Source organism: Anopheles darlingi, chromosome X (assembly GCF_943734745.1).
Source record: "Anopheles darlingi chromosome X, idAnoDarlMG_H_01, whole genome shotgun sequence".
Taxonomy (NCBI): domain Eukaryota; kingdom Metazoa; phylum Arthropoda; class Insecta; order Diptera; family Culicidae; genus Anopheles; species Anopheles darlingi.
The window spans coordinates 11,804,568-11,829,647 of NC_064873.1; the positions used below are offsets into that span (position 1 = coordinate 11,804,568).

General features: G+C 46.4%; 1 protein-coding gene across 15 annotated transcripts; it reads left to right on the forward strand.

The window, feature by feature from the left end:
• The first annotated feature begins 51 nt into the window (after positions 1 to 51).
• On the forward strand, positions 52 to 24,963 carry LOC125948335 (neurobeachin). Of its 15 annotated transcripts, none has more exons than XM_049674282.1 (24): positions 52 to 444; positions 1,821 to 2,004; positions 2,186 to 2,417; positions 2,500 to 2,696; positions 2,799 to 2,920; positions 2,984 to 3,230; positions 3,320 to 3,466; positions 3,616 to 3,903; positions 7,085 to 7,225; positions 7,314 to 7,450; positions 7,544 to 7,613; positions 7,685 to 7,828; positions 9,006 to 9,592; positions 9,673 to 12,958; positions 13,023 to 13,197; positions 14,080 to 14,937; positions 15,915 to 16,021; positions 16,216 to 16,431; positions 16,929 to 19,878; positions 20,175 to 20,518; positions 20,633 to 20,729; positions 20,804 to 21,000; positions 21,119 to 21,270; positions 21,349 to 24,963. In XM_049674282.1, the coding sequence occupies exons 2-24, from the start codon at positions 1,846 to 1,848 to the stop codon at positions 21,437 to 21,439; spliced, it is 10,944 nt and encodes a 3,647-aa protein (XP_049530239.1). In that variant the 5' UTR covers positions 52 to 444; positions 1,821 to 1,845; the 3' UTR covers positions 21,440 to 24,963. The 15 variants fall into 15 exon arrangements, with proteins under 15 accessions (XP_049530239.1, XP_049530248.1, XP_049530258.1 ...); XM_049674291.1 differs by having other exon boundaries at positions 13,038 to 13,197; XM_049674301.1 differs by having other exon boundaries at positions 9,036 to 9,592.
• Positions 24,964 to 25,080: the final 117 nt, after the last annotated feature.

Here is a 25,080-nt window from a genome sequence, read left to right on the forward strand (position 1 = left end):
ATACAGTAATCGCGCACCTTGGTGTGGTATGCGTGAATGTTCTATATAGAGCTAGTGTGATGTGAAACGGGGCGAAAATCGATGAGAGACAGAACACGTATTCGTCGTCGTCGGTTTGCTTTTCACGTTTCTTTCGACTTCCAAGGACGATGTCGATAGTGTTGTTGTTGCGTGGAAAATACACGACGATTGCGAACGAAGCAGCAGCAGATAATAAAGAGGGTACGGCGAAGAACGAGCAACGGAAGTGAGGTCCTCGAGACGCAGAAAAAAAGAGTCTTTGAAGAGGGTTGCGGGAGAGAGGAATCGAGAACGGGTGTGAGAAAGAGGAAGAAGAAAAGCAGCAGTAGCAGTAAGAATAGCAGCGGCAGAGGCTGCGTAAGAGGCGGATTAGAGACCGAACACGGTGACATCCAGGAACCATCAGCAAAGAGACGAAAGAAAGTAAGTGTTTGAAAGTAAAGTGAGGAAACGAAAGAAAATATGTGCAAGGAAAACCGGGAGGAGACAGGTGCACTATTATCTCCCGTGTAAAAAGGTGTAGCAAGGGTAGACTGCACCACTGGCAGTGTGCGTGCATATGTGTGCGAGCGCGTCCGCGCCGTGACCGTATGCATGTGCGCGCGCGTGTTTGTATGTAAAATGCGGGTGCTCACGCGCGTGTAGCTGTGCATGTGTGTGGTTGGGGGAGTGAGTGTGCCTGTGTCAAATTCGTTTGCTCCAGTTCTTCCAGGACTCCTTGGTAAGGATGGCTGCTCCTTTTTTGGCTGGCTATCATTCGCTCTTTGCCTTGTTCCCTGCTATTCCTTCGTCTGGTTTCTGAAGTGCTTACAAGAAGCGCAAGATTGGAAAAGGCCTATTTACGAACGCGTACCAGCGGTGTGTGTGAGTGTGTGCTGGTTCTCTGCTCTATGCTTGTTGGTGAGTGCGTTTGCGAACCTCATCCGCTTTCCCTACACCACCCGGTTGCGCGCAGAACATGGAGTCGTGCTGGTCGTCGTTTGGTTCTCGTTTGATGTTCCGTGGATCATGTTGAACGTTCTGCGGTACCGTGGTATCAATATTCAACGCTTGGTCTCCATCTACCAGCCCAATAACAAGCAGAAGAACTAGAAGAGTAAGCGAGAGTGGACAACCGCTGGTGCGCCTGAGCGAGCCAAACCTTCCACCTGGTAACAACGCACATTAGTTAGCGACGACAACGTTAATCTATCGGTAATGATAGGGTCGAGGAAAACAGGAAAAGAGTAAGAGAGGACACTATGGACTGGCACAAAAGCCATCTAAGCCGGTCTCGCACGCACAGACGCACGCACTCACAACCGCCGCATGGAATATAGCGATGAGTGATGCCACAGACGATATATGAAAAGCAATCGCAGAACGGGAGCAATGTGAAACAACCAATTGTTTAAGGGTGGCCAAATGACCTCATCCTAAACGATTGACAGACGCCAACCACCCGCACTATTTACCAACAATCGTTGGATCGGGCACCATTCAATCGCTCGCAGTGCTCTGTCAGACGTACTGCAGCATCTCATATGCTGCCTGTTGTTTTCTTGCCATGGCTGTGCTAAGCTGGTTTTTTGTGGTAACTGCACAACACAGCTCCGTTGTTGCTCGGCACAACGCGGATGATTGTATAATAACTATATAGATCCTGGTGGCAGAGACATGCAGGATCAGCTTATTAGCAAACGTGACGCTGGTGTGGGAGTGTCCTTTTCCCTTGGAAAATAAAACTGACGAGGCAGCCTAGAAACGACGAAACGATAGCCTTTTGATGTACGTTTTCTCTTTTTGTTTTTATGTTGTAGCTAATTGGAAGTGCCGTCGTACGCCATGGCGGAGCTTACGAGGCCGCCGCTCGGCGACATTAAGCGGCCCGAGGAGGTGGTGAAAATGTCGATGACCGACAACCTCAAGTTCGCCGTCCTCATCGGACTGATCGAGGTTGGTCAAGTGGCAAACCGTGAAGTCGTCAACACAGTGCTGCATCTGGTAAATACCTGGGGAAAGAGGGAGGGCGGCTCCACCATTCAGCAACAGCTGCTGAAGCGGAGTGTACCAATCGGCTGAACAGAATCGGCGCTTGGGTTACAGTCGTTGGTGTTCTTAAGTGCTAGAGCATCGATCAGATCATATCATCATGTCTGACGTTTCGTTCTCTTAATTGTTGCAGCTGGTGGGTGGTGAATTCGATATTGAACTGAACTTCGTGGTACAGGATGCCCAGAACGTGAAACATATGCTGGAGCTGCTCGACCACTGCCCAGCCAACCTGCAGGCTGAAGTGTGGAGTGTGTTTATCGCGATCCTTAAGAAGAGCGTACGCAACCTGCAGGCCTGCACGGAAATTGGGTTGATTGAGCACGTCCTTGTGCGCCTTTATCAGGCAGAACCCATCGTCGCAGGTAGGTGGTTTCGGCATCCCCTTTCAATTGTCCATTCTCATGGTATGCATGTTGCTAACCGTCGTTTCAATCAACCATACAGATCTTCTGATCGAGATGCTGGGCGTGCTAGCGAGCTACAGCATTACTGTGAAGGAGCTAAAGCTGCTTTTTGGGGCGATGAAGGCCGTGAACGGCAAATGGCCTCGTCATTCGGCCAAGCTACTCAACGTTCTGAAACAGATGCCGCACCGAAATGGGCCAGACGTATTTTTCAGCTTTCCCGGACGAAAGGGATCGGTAGGTTTCGCTAGATAGAGATTCGCGATACTGTTGCGTCAGCTTCAGTATCCTTTTAAATATTATAAAGCTGATTATATAGCTTTATGATTCTGAACACAGGCTGTTGTACTACCACCGTTAGCGAAATGGCCTTACGAGAATGGTTTCACCTTCAGCACCTGGTTTCGGCTCGATCCGATTAATTCCGTAAATATCGAACGGGAGAAACCTTATCTGTACTGGTGAGTATCGATCACATATTGTAACCATCTGGCATCTGATGTTATCTCGGAACAACACTTTAGTTTTAAAACGTCCAAGGGTGTCGGCTACACGGCCCACTTCGTCGGAAATTGCCTGGTGCTCACGTCAATGAAGGTGAAGGGCAAAGGTTTTCAACACTGCGTGAAGTACGAGTTCCAGCCGCGTAAATGGTATATGATTGCGATCGTTTACATATATAACCGGTGGACGAAGAGCGAAATCAAGTGCCTGGTAAACGGACAATTGGCCTCCAGCACCGAGATGGCATGGCTCGTGTCCACGAACGACGTAAGTATGGAAACCGAATGGGAATTCACGAATAGTACTGACGCTGCTGAACTGGCGCGCCACTCTGCTTTATCGTTCCAAAACATCAGCCATTCGACAAGTGCTATGTTGGAGCAACGCCAGAACTAGACGAGGAGCGTGTATTCTGCGGCCAGATGGCCGCCATCTATCTATTCTCCGAGGCGCTCACGACACAGCAAATATGCGCGATGCATCGTCTAGGCCCAGGCTACAAGGTAAATTTACCTTGCGGTCATGACCCTACCGCTAGCAGATGGAGTTGCACTCGCTATCGTATCTCTCTTTCTCTCTCTCTCTCTCTCTCTCTCTCTCTCTCTTTCTTTCTTTCTTTCTGCCTGTGTGTGCGTATTTTTTTCTTTTGCAGTCCCAGTTCCGCTTCGACAACGAGTGCTACCTGAATCTACCGGACAATCATAAGAGGGTGAGTGACGAATCAGCGAAACCTAACGCATCCGTCGCCATGTCGCTTTCGCCACCGTCCCACGTCCCGCTCGAGTCCAACATCCATAGAAATCTTGTTAGCGGGGGTTCGGGTGCAGTAGTGTTTGCCAACGCAACTACCTTGTCCGCGGTCACTACAAAAGCGTCCGGCGGTGCTTCTGTTGCTCCTTCTGCCACCGACCCCAGTGGCGATTCGTTTGATTTTGTATCCGTAAGCATGCTTTTATGATTTCTCGTTAAATTATCCCCCCCTTCCTGCTTTTCCCTCGAATTTTCACCATATTTTCCAGTCAACACATAGGCGAGGATCGAACTGTACAAGGGTTGTGATACCTTGCACATTGCGGCCTTTGTTTATGCCACTATTATCACCTTAATTACACAACAAAAATTATATCAAAATCCTTCGCCACGTTTTACATGTAGACACTGAGCCTTGCAAGGATTTTTTTCGCTTTTTACAAAATTTTTACAATATACTATAACCAAAACTGGTAAACCAAAAGTTGGTACAATAAGCCACTCAAAAATCGCCTGTTTCGCTGTAATTAAGGGGGCTTCGGTTTTTTATTTTATTTCTTCGCATTTACTTTTTACATTTTTCTATGAGCGCTTATCCTTGCAAGAGTATTGTGTCAAATTTTGGGATCAATCGAAGCAATACTGACGAAGATATTGATTTTTGAAAATACATGAAAGGCGTACAAGCCTCAATTCATCTCGCAACTTTGAAGCGATTTTCCCGAAACCTACGTTTTCAAAGTCGGTGCCCATCGTAGCATAAAAATTACTGGACCGATCGATTTGAAATTTTGAACACATAATCTGTACACTATTTGCCAGGTAGCCCCGTCAAGTTTTTATAAAAATGGTAAAAAACCAATATATACACTTCAACCTAAATTCGGCCGTTCAGGTTCTGACTGCATAAATTTAGGGGTTAAACATTTCAAAATTTGGCGGTTAAATAACCGGTGGAATGAACAAGAACCTTAAACATGAGATTACACCAATTTATGGTGCGAAAAAAAGAATATTGGGTAAAAAACCAATACATATACCTAAGGATTTAAATAATTTACGGGGTTATCCATTTCAAAATTTTGCCGTTGGATAACCGATAGAATGAGCCGCAAACAGAAACACATTTGGAAAGCGGAGGAGGAAGGGGTGGGGAGGGAGCGAGACATACCTAGTATATCGCTTGTACCTCCCCCGTCCCTTCCAGATAGATAAAAAGATGATTTAGCCATAACAATTGTCCCCAAAACATACACACCTTTACAGTTAAATATCTTTCAAAAAAACATTATAAACGTTAAATAGTGCTATTACGGAAGAGGGGAGGGAGATTCCATTACATTTTCACTGTCGAAAGATAATATTTAGGTAGTTTTTCGCACCATAAATTGATTTAATCTCATGTTTAAGGTTCTGGTTCATTCCACCGGTTATTTAACCCCTAAATTTTGAAATGTTTTGTCACTAAATGTATGCAATTAGAACCGGAAAGCCTACCGAATCGGTTGAGGTGTATATATTGGTTTTTTACCCTTGCCTTTTTAGATTGGGTGCCATGAATGTAGTTTTGATCAAATCTTCCCCAAAATAGAACCAAATATTCTTGAAAAGTTGTAGTTTGTTGGTTATTTTGGGTAAAAAAGCTTATTTTTATCGATTTTCGGTGAAGAAACAGTTCAACTTTATGTTTTCAAAATAATTTCATATTAAATTACAACTTTTCAATAATATATAGTTCTATTTTGGGGAAGATTTGATCAAAACTACGTTCATGGCAACCAATCTACGAGGGTGAATCAAATATAGACGAGACTTTTTTTATAGCTAATTTATTTTTTGTTCAAACTCAAAACGTATCTTTTATTTTTCTACATAATCTCCTGATTCCGAAAGACATTTTTCCCAGCAGATAGGCAGCTTTTTAATTCATTTCAGGTAGAAAGATGTTGATTGTATTTGCAGCCAATTGTGCAAATAAGGTTTTGTCCTCAGCATCATCGTTGAATCTTTTGTCTCCCAAAATTTCCTTGAGAGAGCTAAACACACGAAAGTCACAGGGTGACAAGTCAAGACTGAAAGAAGAGTCTTCCAATTTGTCCTACCTCAAATGCTTCTATTTTTCCCTAGTAATGGATGCAAGTGTGCGTGGGTGAGAAGATGGATGGAGCAGAACCACTTCTCCTATCAATAGGTCCCATATTTAGCGGCGATATGCTAGTCGGATCTCACTTAAAACATTACAAGAATCGGTCGCATTAATTGTCCTGTAGTGATACGACATCTGTCATTTTCATTAAGCCGTCTAAAGGATCTAATGTTGTGCTCTCTTAGGCTGGTGCGAGGTCTTCGATTATGACTGTCATTTTCAACACGATTACGACCCACCAAGATTTTTTTAAGCTATGCAAACACTCTGGTTCGCGACAGTGTCTCTTCCCGGAAGTATGCAGTCGATCTATTCAAGATTTCGCTCGTTTTACGCTTAATACGGCGAGAAATTTTATTATAATATATAATATGTTACGCAAATGATGAAGGTACCTCATGCTTCGAAATTCGAAACGAAAATAAAAAATTATCAACAATTTTTATGAAAACTCGACGGGGCTACCTGGCAAATAGTCTACAGATTATGTGTCCAAAATTTCAAATCGATCGGTCCAGTAGTTTGCTACGATAGGCACCGACTTTGAAAACGTAGGTTTTGGAGAATAGCGAGATGCATTGAGATGCATTGAGACTTATATGAAAGGCGTATTTTCAAAAATCACTATCTTCGTCAGTTTTGCTTCGATTGATCCCAAAATTTGACACAATACTCTTGCAAGAATAAGCACTCATAGCCAAATGTAAAAAGTAAATGCGAAGAAATAAAATAAAACACCGAAGCACCCCCCCCCCCCCTTCCTTAAAGAATGTTAATTTAAGAATTAGGCTAGGGATGTAAAATATTTGTAAAATTATAACCAATAATCTATTGTAGAGGAGGCTAATTGGGGGTGTTTATCTGGAAAATATTGTTTTTAAATCCATTCAACACCCCCTTCCCCTATTAAACTGCTAAGCGTTAATATCATTAGCGTAATGTTTATAGAAATCGAATGAACATTCAGTTTTTGGAAGAATTCTGGAGAACCGTTACTAAAACACATGTCTTACTGTACCCATCGTAACACGGTGTTCTTTCATTAATAAATAAAAAATGCAAGCTCCCTCTTACTATCCCATAACAATTTTAACACAAATGTACAATCTCAACACCACACAGTCTCATTTCTTAGCAACAGCAACCATTAAACCAAACATTAAACCTATCTCGTTTACCCATCCTCCATCCGTACATGGCATCGATCCACAACTCTCCGCTAAAGGTATTGTACGATGGGAAATTATCGAGCGCTATCGTGTTCATGTACAACCCTGTTGCCACCGATGGTCAGCTCTGCCTGCAGTCTGCTCCCAAGGGTAATCTGTCGTACTTCGTCCATACTCCGCACTCGTTGATGCTGCAGGTAGGTACCACATATGTGTGTGTGTGCGATTTTGATGAGATCGAGGCAGCATTCTAGCTTGAAGATAATATCATTATTATCGCTACAGGATGTGAAGGCCGTAGCAACTCACTCGATACACTGTACACTAAACTCGATCGGTGGCATCCAGGTGCTATTCCCGCTATTCTCACAATTGGATATGCCATATGAAGCAACGGACGTTAGAAAGGACCCAACACTATGGTAAGTCACATAAAGAACGCTTGATGCCGTTGGTGAGGTAACGTCGCTTTCTTATTTATTGTTTTACTTTCCCTCAACCAATCAACGCAACAGTGCTAAACTTCTTGGATTCATTTGCGAGCTCGTCGAAAGCTCGCAGACGGTGCAGCAACATATGATACAGGTAAGCTGTATCCACAATATCGCTGATCGCACAGGAATTAATGTGATTCTCGCGCACATCTGTCCCTACAGAACCGTGGATTTCTTGTTATCTCGTTCATGCTACAACGTTCGTCCCGTGATCATCTGTCGTTGGAGGTGCTAGGGTCGTTCCTGAGCCTTACGAAGTATCTGGTGACGTGTTTGTCAGCCAACTCGGACCTGCTGCTGAAACAGGTATGTGGTCACGATTCCCATCTTGCGTTCCAGCCAGATGAACGACGTTTCTGTCGATTGCACCCCTCCCGTTAGCTTCCTTGGAGCTTATAGAAAGAAGATACTCTGTTACCGGTTGGACCCGGTTCAGAGTTCTATGTGAAGAATGGTTCTGGGCTGTACAGTGAGAAAAGAACAACGCAAGATGTTGGGCATTACTTAGTAAATAGAGGATTCTCCTTCCTTCTGTGCATATGGTCTCGAGGCTCAGGCCTCGGTCGAATAGTTGTTGCTATATCCACGGCAGCACTACTAAACTTTTCTACCTCATTCAAATATGTTCATGTTTTGCATGATGTTTCAAGTATTCATTCTATTTTAACTATTTGTAAGAACCCCGTTTCTAGCCTGATCGTGTCAAATTCTGCTAGTGTGCTGTACTGAGATAGCTGCAAGTGGACCTATTCGGTATAGCACCCGCAAAATTCGGCCCAAACTGATTTGACTCGTTTTTTACAAGCAAGCATTTTTTGTTCATTAAATCATTAGTACGTCCTGTTCCATAGTAACCGAAGTTTTTATTCCGGGTTGAGCAAAATTGACTGCGAGTCGAGAAATAAGGGTTCGATTTTAAGGTGTCGCTCCAGGAGGACGATAATAGTCTAAAATTTTGCCGTCGTGGCAAACTATAATTCCCATATGTTAGCTATACGGCCACTAAGGCCGACCATATCGGCTGAATGATCGATGCATATGATCTGCGACTTTTCCTACAATCGAGCCCTGTGTCTTCCCAATCATGTTGACAGCAGTTCATCTTTTTTTTTACGAAACCTGCCGTCGGTAAAGTAGTTACGTTGTTTTGCTTATTAAACTTCTACTGCATATTGTGCATGAAAGTTATTTGACATTTTGTTGCATGCATGAAAATAAACTTCAATATATTCTGAAGGCATATAAAATTTACGCATATAAAATTTAGAGCGACTGTATTGTAGAAAAAGAAAAAGTATCCCACAACTTATCGCAACACAATTGCCATTATCATTGCGTTTCGTTTGTCATTGGCTTGTCATTTATTCTTTTTTGTGGTGTGAAGATGTTGTCTGCCGTCATTTGCCCTATTCTATTGCTGCATGCCCATTTAAAAACAATCGGCTTGTGGCAGGGCAGACGAAATTCAAAGTTAAAGTGTTAGCTGTTCTGTTTCTCATTCCTCACCTGGCAGTTACTCGACCACGTGCTGTTCAATCCGTCGCTTTGGATCTATACACCGGCCACGGTGCAGGCTCGCCTTTACGCCTACCTGGCGACTGAGTTCCTGAGCGACACGCAGATCTACAGCAATGTTCGTCGGGTGAGCACGGTGTTGCAAACTGTGCACACTCTCAAATTCTACTACTGGGTAGTGAACCCGCGATCAAAGAGCGGTATCACGCCTAAGGGACTAGATGGGCCGCGACCAGCCCAAAAGGATATCCTGGCAATCCGAGCGTACATTCTGCTCTTCCTCAAGCAACTGATAATGATTGGCAACGGGGTGAAGGATGACGAGTTACAAAGCATTCTCAACTACCTAATGACCATGCACGAGGACGAGAACCTCCACGACGTGCTGCAGATGCTGATATCGTTGATGTCGGAGCACCCAAGCTCGATGGTACCTGCGTTCGATGTAAAACACGGCGTGCGCACGATCTTTAAGCTGCTCGCCGCCGAAAGCCAGTTAATCCGGTTGCAGGCACTCAAGTTGCTTGGTTTCTTTCTCTCGCGCAGCACCCACAAGTGAGTGTTCACGTTGGCGTCTTTGCCACCGTTTGCTTGTCTCATTTTGCTATATAACTACTGATTATTTACGCTTTCAGGCGAAAGTATGATGTAATGTCACCCCATAACCTATATACACTCCTTGCCGAGCGGTTACTGTTGTACGAGGAATCTATGTCGCTGCCCACATACAACGTGCTTTATGAGATCATGACCGAGCACATCTCACAGCAGATCCTATATGCCAAGCATCCGGAACCGGAGAGCCACTATCGGTTGGAAAACCCAATGATACTAAAGGTAGTTGCCACGCTAATACGACAGTCGAAGCAATCGGAGCAGTTGATCGAGGTAAAGAAACTTTTCCTGTCCGATATGACGTTGCTGTGCAACAATAACCGTGAAAACCGGCGCACCGTACTGCAGATGAGCGTGTGGCAGGAGTGGCTGATCGCGATGGCCTACATTCACCCGAAGAGTTCCGAGGAGCAGAAACTGTCAGACATGGTGTACTCTCTCTTCCGGATGCTGTTACACCATGCGATTAAGTATGAATATGGTGGCTGGCGGGTGTGGGTCGATACCCTCGCGATCGTGCACTCGAAGGTGTCGTATGAGGAGTTTAAACTACAGTTTGCCCAAATGTACGAGCACTATGAGAAGCACCGTACAGACAACATCACCGATCCAGCACTCCGGCAACAGCGACCGATCAGCACCATCAGCGGCTGGGAACAGCAGGGGTCCGGTAGCAATGGTAAGCCAACTACTGAGTCGGATCTGCTGGTGGATGGTCATCGGGACTGTGGTGGACCACCGCATCATCAATCACTAGCGTCCATTGCCACTTCCACCGGATGCATCTGCGGACCCGAAACAGTAGAAACGGTAATCAAGAATCCAGTCGTGAAGGACTCGACCGACGACGGATTTGTAGGTAATTCGCTCGCTCAGAACGGTGCTTGCGGTAAGCAGAACATCCTAGCGAACGATCGAATCACGGACTACGAAGAGCCAGTTACAAAACGGAACTGTCAAGACGCAGCTGAACATGCTGCTGACGATCAAGAGATGGAGGATAAGGTGGAAAAAGCAACCAAATCGAAAGAGGAGTACACCGCAGAGGAAGTAGATCAGGAGAAGAATGATTGTGACCAGCGAAGAAAGTTGGTGGCTGATGTGAAAAGCGTCGCCGCTGGCAAAATGGCAGCTTTGGGATCCTCCGATGCGCTGGTGGTCCAGCGCATCGTCGAAGAAATTGTTGAAAAATCATCTGCCAACCTACAGCTCATGGGTTACGAAGCGCGGGACGTGGGAGCGCACGGCAAGAAGAATGGCAAGCAACAAATCCAAGGGGAGGAAACGCAGACCGAACCTACATCGTCGCCCGTTATCAAAGACGAGGAAATCGAGCTTGCGGTCAATGAGGTGGTGAAGATGAGCCAGCTCAAGCCGCTCGAAGACGAGAGTAGCAAGAGTGGCCATCAACAGGGCAGTGATGATTTGCCGCTGGTTGATGCCGAAACAATAAGCAATAGCGAGAGTGTAAACGATGTTGTGCGTAGAATAGCGGCAACAGAAGAGCCGCTGTACAAAGATGAGAACGATAAGGCAAAGATAGCAGCATTCGTGGAGCGATATATCGAGGAAGTGCTTGACCGTATACTTTCCGACCCGGAGGCTGGGCACAGCCTAGAAGCGACGGAATCCCTTGCTTGCGAGATACAGCACATGGTCCAATCGATAATCACCGATGCCGTAGAGCGAGTGGAAAAAACGAATGGCGCTACTACGAGTGGAATGGCGCTGGAATGCCAGTGTGGTACAGTCAGTGGCGCGACGGTGCTGAATCACAATAACAACCACCACGAGGGACCGACCCAAGGCTACACCAAGATTAGTGTCGTTTCCGAAGCAATGAAAGGAATGGCGGGACAAAACAAGATCGTGCTCCTCAACGAGGAAGAGGAGGAGGTAGGTGTGATGGAAGACGAAAATGATGTGGAAGAAGAGGAGGAGGGGATGGAAGAGGGGTTCGAGGATGAAGGTGAAGATGAGAAGGATGAAGAAGAAGTGCAAAAAGAGAAGAAAAAGAAGGTTCTGACACAGAAGGAGAATGAAGAATATGACGCTGATGAGGGAGAAGAGGAAGACGAGGAAGACGAGGAGGGCGAGGAGGGCGAGGAGGACGAGGAGGACGAAGATCAAGAGGATGAAGAGGAGGATGAGGTGGAGCATGATGAAGAGGAGGAAGATGAAGAGGAAGAGGAGGAAGAGGAAGAGGAAGAGGAAGAGGATATAAACAAATCAGACGTACTAGTGGCAGCAGATGAATCAAATCAGCTGTCGGCAAAACACGATACAATCGCGGAACCAGCAGGATCGGCCGAGACTATGATAACTGGGATGGCACCGAATGCCGTGCCAGCAGCAGCAGAGCAGATGGACACTCATAAGCGCTCCTCAGCCAACGGTTCACAGCCTCAAACGCACTCGTCCAAGGCATCGGCGAATGGTGTGAACGCTGGACAATCGTTGCCAGCGGTACCGTCCGGCAACAACAGTCAGCCGCCACTGGCGCAAACTATGGCTAGCGCAGGCAACGATGGCTTCATCTATGACGGTCAACCCAAGCGCTCGTCGAAGCAATCCAGTTCCTCTTCGGGCAACCGGCCAATGTTCTCACCCGGGCCGACACGCCCACCGTTCCGCATACCCGAGTTCAAGTGGTCCTACATCCATCAGCGGTTGCTGTCTGATGTACTGTTCTCGTTGGAAACGGACATCCAGGTGTGGCGGAGTCATTCGACAAAGAGTGTGCTAGATTTCGTCAATTCAACTGAGAACGCGATCTTCGTAGTGAACACGGTTCATCTGATCTCGCAACTGGCAGACAATTTGATAATCGCGTGCGGCGGGTTGCTGCCGCTGCTGGCTAGCGCCACCTCACCCAACTCCGAACTGGACGTGCTAGAGCCGACGCAAGGCATGCCGCTTGACGTGGCTGTCTCGTTCCTGCAGCGGTTGGTGAACATGGCAGACGTGCTGATTTTTGCCAGCTCTTTAAACTTCAGCGAGCTAGAGGCGGAGAAGAATATGTCTTCAGGTGGCATCCTGCGCCAATGCCTTCGGCTCGTTTGCACTTGCGCCGTCCGCAACTGTCTTGAATGTAAGGAGCGTACGCGCGGTTTATACAATGGAATGGCGCTAAAGGATATACCGGGTGGTGTACACCTACAGGCCCTGATTCGGGGCGCCCAATCGACATCATCAAAAACGATTATTGAGTCGCTTTCGGGGCCTCTGAGTCCAGTGAAGGATCCAGAAAAGCTATTGCAGGACATGGACATCAATCGGCTACGGGCAGTCATCTATCGCGATGTGGTAGGTGGTTTTTGGAGGGGAGGGTATGGGCCGCGGCATATGCAAGGCTAATGGTAATCTCAAGAAACGGCTCTTTCAGGAGGAAACCAAGCAAGCTCAATTTCTGTCGCTCGCCATCGTCTACTTCATCTCGGTGCTCATGGTGTCCAAATATCGCGACATTCTCGAGCCACCGGTCGAGCTACAGATCCACAGGAACTCGTCACCAGTAGTGCACCAACGCACTACACCCACGCAAGGTAGGCAAATGAGGCGCATGTAGTGCCGAAGTGTCTCCGCTTTCGTGCTTTCAAAGGGATGTCGCCTACAGTCGCAGCGCAACATTCTTGTGTCGCATGCGGCTCCTCTAGTTTTATTGCGATTAACGTGTCGATTCCAGTAGGGCCTTCTGCCACCGCCGCGCAAGCAATCGTCTACAGCTTCGCCATAGCAACATCAAAATGGGCAAAATGAGCAAAATGAGCATATCGCCTCAGGCTCCTCATAAATGTTCATTTCATTCATCATAGACGCAGTACGCTATACCTATGTTAACACTACCCGAGGAGCCAAAATGACCACCAAAGTTATTTTTTCCTAGAAGAAAATGGCATCAAATCCACCGCATCGCGTGTATTTATGCCATTCTGAACTCCTTTAGAGAGATAGAGAGAGAGAAAGAAAAAGAGAGATTAGGTTCTGCTATACCCTGAAGCGTTGCTGTCCTGCTAATTCGAATATTATATTGTATCTTTTAGAGTGGTGTGTTTTTTGGTGCGTCTTTCTCTCTCTTCTTGCTCTCTCTCTCTCTCTCTCTTTCTTTTTTTTTTTATCTCTCTCTCTCGCTCTCTTCAATGTTCAATCGGAATCCCCCGAAATGATCTTACCACTGTATCCACCAATACCTAGTACTTCTGCATCCACATGCGCTATTTCGCATTCCGTATTATCGGTCCCTTTTTTCTCGTGTTTGTGTTTGTATAACTTTCAAATGCTAACCTACCTTACAATGCTTTTGCTCTTCGACCATCGCCATCTTACGCAACGATTGGGAATATGTGGGGGGACAACTCCTGCTGCTGGCGGTGATCCGTTGGGCGCTTGAATCACTATCAACGTGTCAACAAACGGCCATCAAACAGAGAGTGGCACTCGGCCGCTTTTCCCACAATGGTCGCATCACGTTTACCCACAGTTTTTACCAGGCTCGCATCCCAACCACCAAACGGCAGTTGTGGTTCCTGGTGTAGGTGCCAGTGGTACCACCCAAGGAGCCATCGCTGGTGGTACCGCCGGTGTCTGCGGAAGCAGCATGGTGCAGTATGGTAGCAACAGCAGCAGCAGCTCCAACACAACTCTCATATCGTCCTCGCAAGCCATCTCGTCTCCATCTATGGCCCCGACTGTCATCAATGGCGCCAGCAACCACATTAACAGCAATCACTGCAACAACAATCATCTGATCGCCAATAACACTCGAGCCAAGGAGCTCACCTGCGCGACGGTTAATGGTGGTGTGTCGTTACCACTGTATTACAATAACAATAACCACAACAACGCTACTAGTAGTGGTGGGACCTGCATGTTCTCGAGTGATATGATGAGCTGCTACTCACCCGGCAGTGGTGCTCCAACGATGGCAGTAACAACAGCAGCAGCCATCGGAGGCCACTTGAATCATCTGCACCACCATCAGCAGCAACACCTGCAACATTCACATATGCAGCAGTACCAACAGCAACAGCAGACCATCGTGAACAACAACATGCTGAACGGCGGGGCAACGGGTCAGGCGGTCGAGTACGGAGCGGCTGTAATGAGTGGTCATTTACGCGGCGTGGCCGGGCACGGTCGCTCGGCTCATCGCCCGTTACAACAATCACCAATACCGTCAGCGGTGCTTCAACACAACGCTGTCCCTAGCACAACCGCCAGCCAGGGCATTACCAGCAGCAGCCACCATTCCGGTGCCGGTGTCGTCAGTGAAAAGCTGTCCAAAGGCACGCCAAATGCTCTCCAATTGCCATCTACCCTACCCGTTTTCGTTTCATTTTCGTTTTCCGCGTGAGCCTAAAAGACCCGTAGTGATAAAGTGCTGCAGACCTCCTTCAGGAGAATCTGGTTTTTTGTTCTTTACGTTTCTATTGTTTTGATCGTATATTCAACCCAGCTATTGATACTCACGCACACAGTAACTCTTAAAAAAGCGCACTGACTCCGGAGCGTCTCAATACAGATAGATATCTTTTTTAACATATATGAGAACGGGCAAACCGTTTCTTAACAGAGCAATTGTATTAGATCGATTGGTTTGTTCTTTTCCGCCCTTTTTTCGTTGAGATCATCGCTTGTTTTATTAGTCCATGCTTATGCAACTTGGTCGCATTCTACTCCACTCTCGCCGTTGCTGCACTCGGCACGTTCATCCCGTTTTTATATCGTATTATTATTATCACCTTTTTCCATTTGACATTGTATCATTATATTGTTTATATTAGTTGTATTGTCGTATTGGACTTATGTCTTCATATATTTTAGTAAAGCCAAATATGATTTCCATGGGTTTACATTTTTCAGCTTTAGATCGTTAAACAATCCCATGCCGCTTTTGAGTAAGATGTGAGAAGTAAACCGTATTACTTTTCTCGAAAAAATCATTTACTATCGGTTTAAGTCCGCGATATTGCGTTTTCTTCATTTCCTGTTCTACTTCTTCTCTATTGTGTTGAAAGTTGTCTCGTTTTCTGTTATTTTACTTTCTCAATTCCAAATATTGAATAGCACGATAACTTGCATTTCCGTTTCTCTTGGTTTCAAATTTATCTCCTGAGTTTCGTATGGTCGTATGTATGTGTGCGCGCGCGCGTGTGTGTGTGTGTGTGTTGTCCGCTCTCCCAACTCCACCCTCTTCCATCCTCCGTTCAAGTTGCATCCATACTAACGCTGTATCTTTTGTCCTGATCTTTTATTACTGTAGGAACCCAATCAATGCAGGACGGCGAGTACGAGGTGATCGTGGTCGACGAGAGCAATTCTTCCGTCATTGCGGACGATTCTCATTCGAGCGGTCCGCTCTCGATCAAGGTGGGTTTCAAGCAAATAAATTAAGTTTAATGGTTTTGTATTTGAATCTGTGAGTCAGTGCATTACGGATATGTTTACAATAATACCCATCCATCCCTTCGCAATTCCTACAATTAATTAACGTAGCGTTCAATGTTTTCAAATCCAAAAAATATAAAAAAAATGTTACCACCTTTCTAAAACCGTCGTACCAGCGGATATCATCGCCCAGTTCATCTAGTGGCGGTGCCGACACACAGGTCCTTTCTTTGAGCTCTCAGCAACAGCAACAGCATAAACAGGCGATGTTATCTTCCAACGTTCCGCGCAATGAGAGTGCCAGCACGGCCACCAACCTAAATAGAGACGAACTTGGGGTAATCATCACCACCACCAGCCCCTTATCCGCTTCGTCCTTCTCCGCGGCGAAGGTAAATTAAGTGGACATGAAATCGCACAGAAACACATATACACGTGTTAACATGTTGCCATAGCCCTACATCACATTCCATACACATCCCCAACATCAAGTCACTCGGCACATACTCGGCTAGCCAGCATCTTTCTTGTCCCGGCATCATGGCACTTCGCGGCTAAACAGCAGAAGCAGCTCCAATACTGCAGACCTAGGTCTTCGTTCTCTTTCCTTCCTCTTTGAAAGCGGTTGATTCTTTGTGTTCCTTTTATCCTGTTTGTACGGCGGAGGTAGGTTGTGGTTTTTTGAAGATGTACCAATCGACAAACACCTCATCCCATGTGCGTGAACTCCTGCAGGAAAGGACGCTTGCTAGCTTACATCTTGCTTTGCTGTGTTGTTCAGTCTTTTTATGTGTGTGCGGATGCTCGTGGGTAGAGGGATTGTTCGGAAAACATCATCATCCTTCTCGCTTATACTTCTTCGATTCTTTTCTCTCTTCCTGGATTCTAGAGTGTTGACTCGGATGGTGCCTCCCTGAACCTTAACTCAACCGAAAACGATCCGCAGGAGGTGGAAACGTCTAGCGAAATCATGCCGGACGACCACAAACCAACCAACTCAAACGACGAGAGCTGGACCGATGTCAACCTGAACGATGACGGGGTTGGCGATTTGAAGCCACAAGGCGTCGATGGACCCGTTGCTGTGCTCGGCAGCGATGGCAGTGGCGTAGGGGCTAATGCAATCGGCGTCAGCGGCAATGATTCTTGCATTTCGTCAATTCAAACTATGGGAGGAGGTGGAACGCGTCTTGATGGAAGCGGAGAGCCCGTCGGTCCTGGTGAAGGTGGCAAGCACGAGTCTGATATTTCGGTCGTAAGGATGCCAGACGGATTCGGACCGTCGTCGGTGTCGTCCACGGTGGTAGTTGGCGGTGGTGGTGTCGGTGGTAGCAATCGCGGACGCAGCACCGATGAGATCAACCTGAAAACTCCATTCGTCGGCCAGATCCCGTTGGCGTTACCTTCGCGAGAGGCCAGTCTGACACAAAAACTTGAGATCGCCCTTGGACCAGTGTGCCCGCTGCTGCGCGAAATTATGGTGGATTTTGCGCCCTTCCTATCGAAGACGCTGGTCGGATCACATGGCCAAGAGCTGCTGATGGAGGGAAAGGGTCTGACGACTTTCAAGAATAGCCACTCAGTGGTCGAGCTGGTTATGCTGTTATGCTCGCAGGAGTGGCAGAACAGTCTGCAGAAACACGCCGGTCTCGCTTTTATTGAGCTGATCAACGAGGGCCGGTTATTGTCACACGCGATGAAAGATCACATCGTGAGGGTCGCCAACGAGGCCGAATTCATTCTGAACCGGATGCGGGCAGACGATGTGCTGAAGCACGCCGATTTCGAGTCCCAATGCGCCCAAACGCTAATTGAGAGGCGTGAGGAGGAGCGCATGTGCGACCATCTAATCACGGCTGCCCGCCGCCGCGACAACGTCATAGCAAGCCGGTTGCTGGAGAAGGTGCGCAACATCATGGGCAACCGACATGGGGCATGGGGCGACATGAACGCCAACTATTCACGTCAGATCTATTGGAAGCTGGACGCCTGGGAGGACGATGCACGTCGTCGGAAGCGTCTGGTGCAGAATCCGCGCGGTTCGAGTCACCCACAGGCCACGCTGAAGGCGTCGCTCGTCAATGGCTTAGCAACAGTTGTATCGACGATAGCGGCAGCAGCAGTCGCAACCACCGCCCCCGAAGAGACGAGTGGTGATGATCGCGCAGGTATTGCCGGTGGCAACAATCGCGTGGCACTGGGCAGGTCGAACCGGGACGAGATATACTCGCAGATAGCGGTGCCGCGCTCGCAACAGCCCGATTTGCTGGACGATTCGGAACTGTTGATCGAGGACCGGGAGCTCGATCTTGACCTGACCGGTCCGGTTAATATCAGCACGAAGGCGAAGCTGATCGCGCCTGGGTTAGTTGCGCCTGGCACAATGTCAATTACTTCCACCGAAATGTATTTCGAGGTGGACGAAGAGAACGGCGAATTCCAGTCAATCGACGCTGAGGTGTTGAAGTACTGTGACCATCTACACGGGAAGTGGTATTTTTCTGAGATACGCGCCATTTTCTCCCGCCGTTATCTGCTACAGAACGTGGCTCTCGAAATCTTTCTTGCCAGCCGCACCTCGATCCTGTTCGCTTTCCCCGACCAGCACACGGTGAAGAAAGTGATAAAGGCGTTACCTCGCGTCGGTGTCGGTATCAAATATGGCATACCGCAAACGCGTCGCGCCTCGATGATGTCGCCACGTCAACTGATGCGCAATTCGAACATGACGCAGAAGTGGCAGCGTCGTGAAATCTCAAATTTCGAGTATTTGATGTTCCTGAACACTATCGCCGGCCGGACGTACAACGATCTCAATCAGTATCCTGTGTTCCCGTGGGTGTTGACGAACTACGAGTCGCGCGAGCTCGATCTCAGCCAGCCGTCCAACTATCGCGATCTGTCGAAGCCAATCGGTGCGCTCAATCCGAGTCGGCGTGAGTATTTCGAGGAGCGCTACGACACGTGGGACACGCCTGGCATACCGCCGTTTCACTACGGCACTCATTACTCGACCGCCGCCTTCGCGCTCAACTGGTTAATCCGGATCGAACCGTTCACCAGCATGTTTTTGGCGCTGCAGGGCGGCAAATTCGACCATCCAGATCGCCTTTTCTCCTCCGTGGCACTGTCTTGGAAGAACTGCCAACGCGACACATCTGACGTGAAAGAGCTAATACCGGAATGGTACTTTCTGCCCGAGATGTTTTACAACGCGTCTGACTACCGCCTCGGCCAGCGGGAAGACGGTACCCCGGTGAGTGACGTCGAGTTGCCACCGTGGGCCAAGACGCCCGAAGAGTTCGTGCGGTTGAACCGAATGGCACTCGAATCGGAGTTTGTCTCTTGTCAGCTACATCAATGGATAGACTTGATCTTCGGTTATAAGCAGCGCGGCCCGGAAGCGATGCGGGCCACCAATGTTTTCTACTACCTAACGTACGAGGGAAGTGTTGATCTGGAGACGATTGGTGATATCGTAACGCGTGAAGCGATCGAAAACCAGATTCGAAACTTTGGGCAAACGCCCAGCCTGCTGCTCATGGAGCCGCATCCACCGCGCTCGTCCGCGATGCACCTGTCGCCAATGATGTTCAACACTATGCCTGACGACGTCTGTATGTCGCTTAAGTTCCATCTCAATTCGCCAATCATACATATTTCGGCGAATACGTATCCGCAGCTACCGATGCCCTCGGTGGTAACCGTGACCGCCGGCCATCAATTTGCGGTGAATCGTTGGAACTGTCAGTACACGGCGAGCATACAGAGCCCAAGCTATGCTGAATCGGCGCAGAACATGAATGCAAATTTGCCACTAACGATGGATCCGTTGTTATGTGAGTTTTATGTGTCGGAATGGGTGACGCAGCCTGTATACATGCAAAATCATACGCTAGCTAAACGTATACATATCCCTACTTTGTATGCGTTTGCGCTAATTTCATACAAAAAATAGTTAGGGCACGAACCAAGTCTTTTAGCTATTTTTTTATGGAGTTAGATGAAAATCAATCGTGCGTAAATTTGGCGTTTATAGAGACCACTTGAAGGATGATTGTGGTGTGGTGGAAAGGTGGCGAGTAAATCGGCTTGGTGTCAGATAGAATTCTTTTTCTTTCTCTCTTACTTATAGCGCAAATCAATGGACACAATAGCAGCAGTAACCAGCAGAACCGCCGTCACCTGGGCGACAACTTTAGTCAAAAATTACAGATCAAGTCGAACTGCTACGTGACCACGGTTGACAGCCGTTTCCTAATTGCGTGTGGTTTTTGGGACAACAGTTTTCGTGTGTTTTCGACGGAAACCGCCAAAATAGTGCAAATAATTTTCGGTCATTTCGGCGTGGTTACATGTTTGTCCCGTTCAGAGTGCAACATAACATCTGACTGCTACATCGCGTCCGGTTCTGCCGACTGCACCATCTTGCTCTGGCACTGGAACGCTCGCACACAGTCAATCGTCGGTGAGGGTGAGGTAGGTTCTCGTGTGTGTGTGCACCACTCTTCAATTCTGTTCATCTTATTTACTAATACTCGATATTTACTAATTTACCATCATGGCTCGAATATCGTAATGCATGGCAAATAGATACCTACTCCCCGCGCCACACTGACGGGTCACGAGACAGCAGTAACCTCGGTGGTCATCAGTGCTGAGCTAGGATTGGTGGTATCGGGCTCAATTAGTAAGTATTATTGTGTGTTTTGTGTGAATTTGCCACATACTCTGGCCTCATGTCCCATTCGTCTACCCTCACAGGCGGTCCAGTACTGGTGCACACGACGTTTGGGGATTTGCTGCGTTCGCTTGAAGCGCCAAAGGGCTTTATCTCACCGGAAAATATAACTTTGTCGCGCGAAGGCTTCATAGTGGTAAACTACGACGAAGGTAGCGTGGCTGCTTACACCATCAACGGAAAACTGCTGCGTTACGAAACGCACAACGACAACTTCCAGGTAATAGATAATAAATACAGGCTATCCAACAGAAGTGGAAGCGTCACGTAATCAGGTGTGATGCGTGCTATTCCATTCAATATCATTCACATATTGCGTTATCACACTCCCCACTTAGTGTATGCTGCTGTCGCGCGATGGTGAGTATTTGATGACCGCCGGCAACAAGGGCATTGTGGAAGTATGGCGCACGTTCAATTTGGCACCCCTGTACGCCTTCCCAGCGTGCAACAGTGGCATCCGCTCACTTGCGCTCACCCACGATCAAAAGTAAGTGAATGCATCCCGTGATCAACGTGAATCTTATTTGTCATCTTTTATTAACCCACGTGTGCCTTTACTTTTCAGGTACCTTCTGGCCGGATTGGCGACAGGTTCGATCATCGTGTTTCATATCGATTTCAACCGCTGGCATCACGAGTATCAGCAGCGCTACTGAAATCGATCCATCGGGTAGCTGCAATGCTACGGAGGTATCCATCTGGATCAGGAGCAGGTAGCGGATAAATCGATCGATTCATCATAACTGTCAACTGAAGTACTGAGCAATGCAAGGAGCTGGTCATTCATATCTACATACAGTGAATGCAGATGTTTTTGCCTTGCTGTGCAATAGCGGCGGCGACGGTGGCGGGGGGGTAGGGAGGAGGGGGAGATCTGGGTTGAAAGCTCCTAAAAACTGGTGGGAAGCGTACTATTTATAGGCTGTTCTGTGCGATCGTTATCACAGGATACCTAGCATCCATTGTGAACAATATGCTCACCGCGCCATTCCAAAACGAACATGGAAAACACAAAACCAATACACTTCGTTCAGCACAATGTGCTGAACGGGAAAAATGTTAGTACACGTGAACCAAAGGAACGCTTCGTAGCCAAAGAAGCGCTTCGATTTATTTCATTGCAGCCTGTGTACGCCGACATACCGAAGATGCCAGAAATCCTGGATGATAGTGTACGTTAATATAGTGCTTGTGCGTGCATGTAATTTAAAGAAAAGAATCCATTCGTTTCTTAGTTTTGGATGGTATAATTCTTTTCTGTTATATGGTACAGTAAGTTTCGCGTTTGCATGGGCGGTGGGGGAATTTTGGTCGCTGATATGTGTACGGCATTGGATCCTTTTTATACAATTTCGCTTGAAAATCGCACAGAGTGATGGTGTTCCTTCGCCGTTTGTAGTTAGAAGAGGAAGACGTTCATAAAACAGCCTGCGCATGATGTTGAAGAGTATCAATTCAATGCAGTTTTGTGCATTGGACATGAAGGAATTAGGAGACTCCCCACTTCACTCATGAGGTGAAGTTCCGCGAAATTTGGTGCGATATTGAAAAAATCGCGACAAAAGGTAGCATAAAACTAATAACAATATTACATTCCAACCATTATGGAGGGGGGGGGGGGGAGGAGAAACGTACACATGTATGCCAAACTTTAAAGATGTTATTGACAGCCTTTTAATCATTCCACGATATTAAAAGAAACTATAATGCCGTACTTTCTGAAGCAACATATGTGTTTGCTTATGATCGTGATAGTGTTACGAAAAAGCAGGTGCTGGTTATTGAACATTAGAACATAACCGATGCACTTACGATGAAATAGGGACGAATGAGTGAGAGCAGCGCAATAGTTCGGTGTGGCTAAAACCAACGATACTAAGATATCTCAAAACAAAATACAAAAAAGAAAACATTAGCATATTATGCAAATCGATTCTTCTTGAAATATGAATTTAGCACGGAGTCGAGCAACAAACTGTGCGCAAGACTAAATGTAATAGAATAAAAGGAAAGTTTGCGAGAAATGAGTAGGCGGAAAAGCGAGTCGATCAAGAAAATGAGATAGAGGAAAAGTCAGGCCAGCAGGAGTAGTAAAAAGTAGAGTCAGAATGAGTAATACAATGTGAAAAATAGAGAGATATGAGAACATTTTGAGGTTATCCGTCCGCGAATATTTACATTAGCCATACGAAAAATGCAAAAAAAAACCCAAAAAGAATAACAATATGAGTAAAGATACCAAAGCAGAACAAAAAAGAAAAAAGAAAACTAAACATCGCTATATTGTCGTCCGAAAGCATAGAAACGAAATAGAAAAGATGTGTAGGGGAACAGAGAGAGAGAGAGAGAGAGAGAGAGAGAGAGAGAGAGAGAGAGAGAGAGAGAGAGACGCTCTAACGCTAAGTACAGTAAAACTGCACTCCATGCAATCCTTATGTGCTGTTTTTTTTTAAACATATATAAGGACGGACGAGCCGTACTTTTAATATGCGCTGTTTTAATTTCTAATGTTTTGAATAGCATACACAGATAGGGTTCTATAACAGCATAGTAGGCCAGGGCAGCAGCAGATGATAATCATCAAAATTGGTGGTTGACACACAATGCAAAATGAGTCAGCAAGAGGGGAAAGGAAATGCAAATAACACAAGAACCTTATTTCACGTGCCAAACTAATATTAAATAGAACAATATTAACTAAAAAGGGAATGATAGTCCTGGCCAGCGATGTATTCAAGATGGGAGATAGAGAGAATAAAGATAGAGAGAGATAAAAAGAAAAAGGTAAAGGCAAACAGAAAGAGAGAGAGAGAGAGAGAGAGAGAGAGAGAGAGAGAGAGAGAGAGAGAGAGATGGGAAGGGGAATCTAGTAACTATGCAAAACAATACGCATTAAGATAAAGCAAACAAAAAACCAACACACAGAACAAAACATCCTGCCTAAATGTGCTCGTGTAGTGTTTAAAAAAGTACTTAACGAATGAAGATAATTTTGATAACGCTTGAACCAGCCAACATGTAATTGAACGTCTTAATACTGCGTTCAGATAAATCTAATAGGCAGGCTTGCATAGAGGGGATGGGATGGGTGGCGGCAGCGTCGACGACTTCTGCGGGCTTGTATTTGATACCATATAAACAAACAAAAAAAAAACAAAAATGTGCAACCAGTTCGTGCACTTATTTGACAATTGATAGATTCATCACTGATCCTAACCAAACCTCTTTCCTCACGATGCATATACACAATTGAAGCGTATGCCGCGACAGCGAGCCGACGAACCTTATTCTATAGAATTTATCTTATTTAACTAAACACATGAGCGAGAGGTGTGCATTCCTGCGATTCCTGAGAGAAATGAAATAAACGCGATTCCAGAGTTTAGTGATGGGTGAATAGGGCAAGAGGACAAGGAACAGGGCACGGGTCATGTAGTAAGCATATTTTTAAGTTATTACCTTTACTACTTATACCACCCGCTATTGTGTGGGCTGTTGGTAAGACATTTGTTGGTTTTGTTCAATTTACGATCGAGGTTTCTACACATCTTAACCGGCCGGTCTACTTAGGTAAGCCCTAGTACAGTTTTGCATTAGAAAACTTGCCCCTAGCGTAAGAAAGTGAAAGAATGGAGGACAAAGCAGGTGACGGAAAGAGAGTGAGCGGTCTCTCATAGTCAGAGTTCGAAAGTGTTGTTCTCCGTGCATGTTTGGCAACTCTACTGACTGCTTCTAATGTGATGGTTTTGCAAACGCTCGCTTAAGGTTGTGTTTTCCAGTACTTAACTGCACTTTTGTGGTATTTTCTCTGTGTTAAAACTCAAACATTGCTATCGATCGGTTTAGTTTCTAATGCATAATGCGTATTATCTATATATGATCCTTCATTCCATGCAGCTACTCTCGCATACTCGTTTCACAACTCGTGCAAATCCTTACGTTCTTCGGGCAGGAAAAGGATTGTGGAGGGGGGCTGGAATGCCCCTACAATGTTGCAAGGCGACCAGCGCCATTAAACGGATATCGTTTTCCTACCATCCCTGTTTCTCCCTACCTTCTGTTAACTAATATCATCGCATTACCTGTTTTTTTTATTCTATTGCGAAAAAGGACAGGAATTCAGAACGTTAGCGAATTAGCATAAATAAAACACAAATGCATCTTGGTGTAATATTCTTCATTTCGTTGTACCTTTTTTCATTTTTAGTTAAAATTCTGTTTCTTTCATCGCAAAAGCATTACGGCTATAGTAAGGATAAGAAGGAGTGAAAAGAAGGGAATGGGGGCGGCAGTAGCC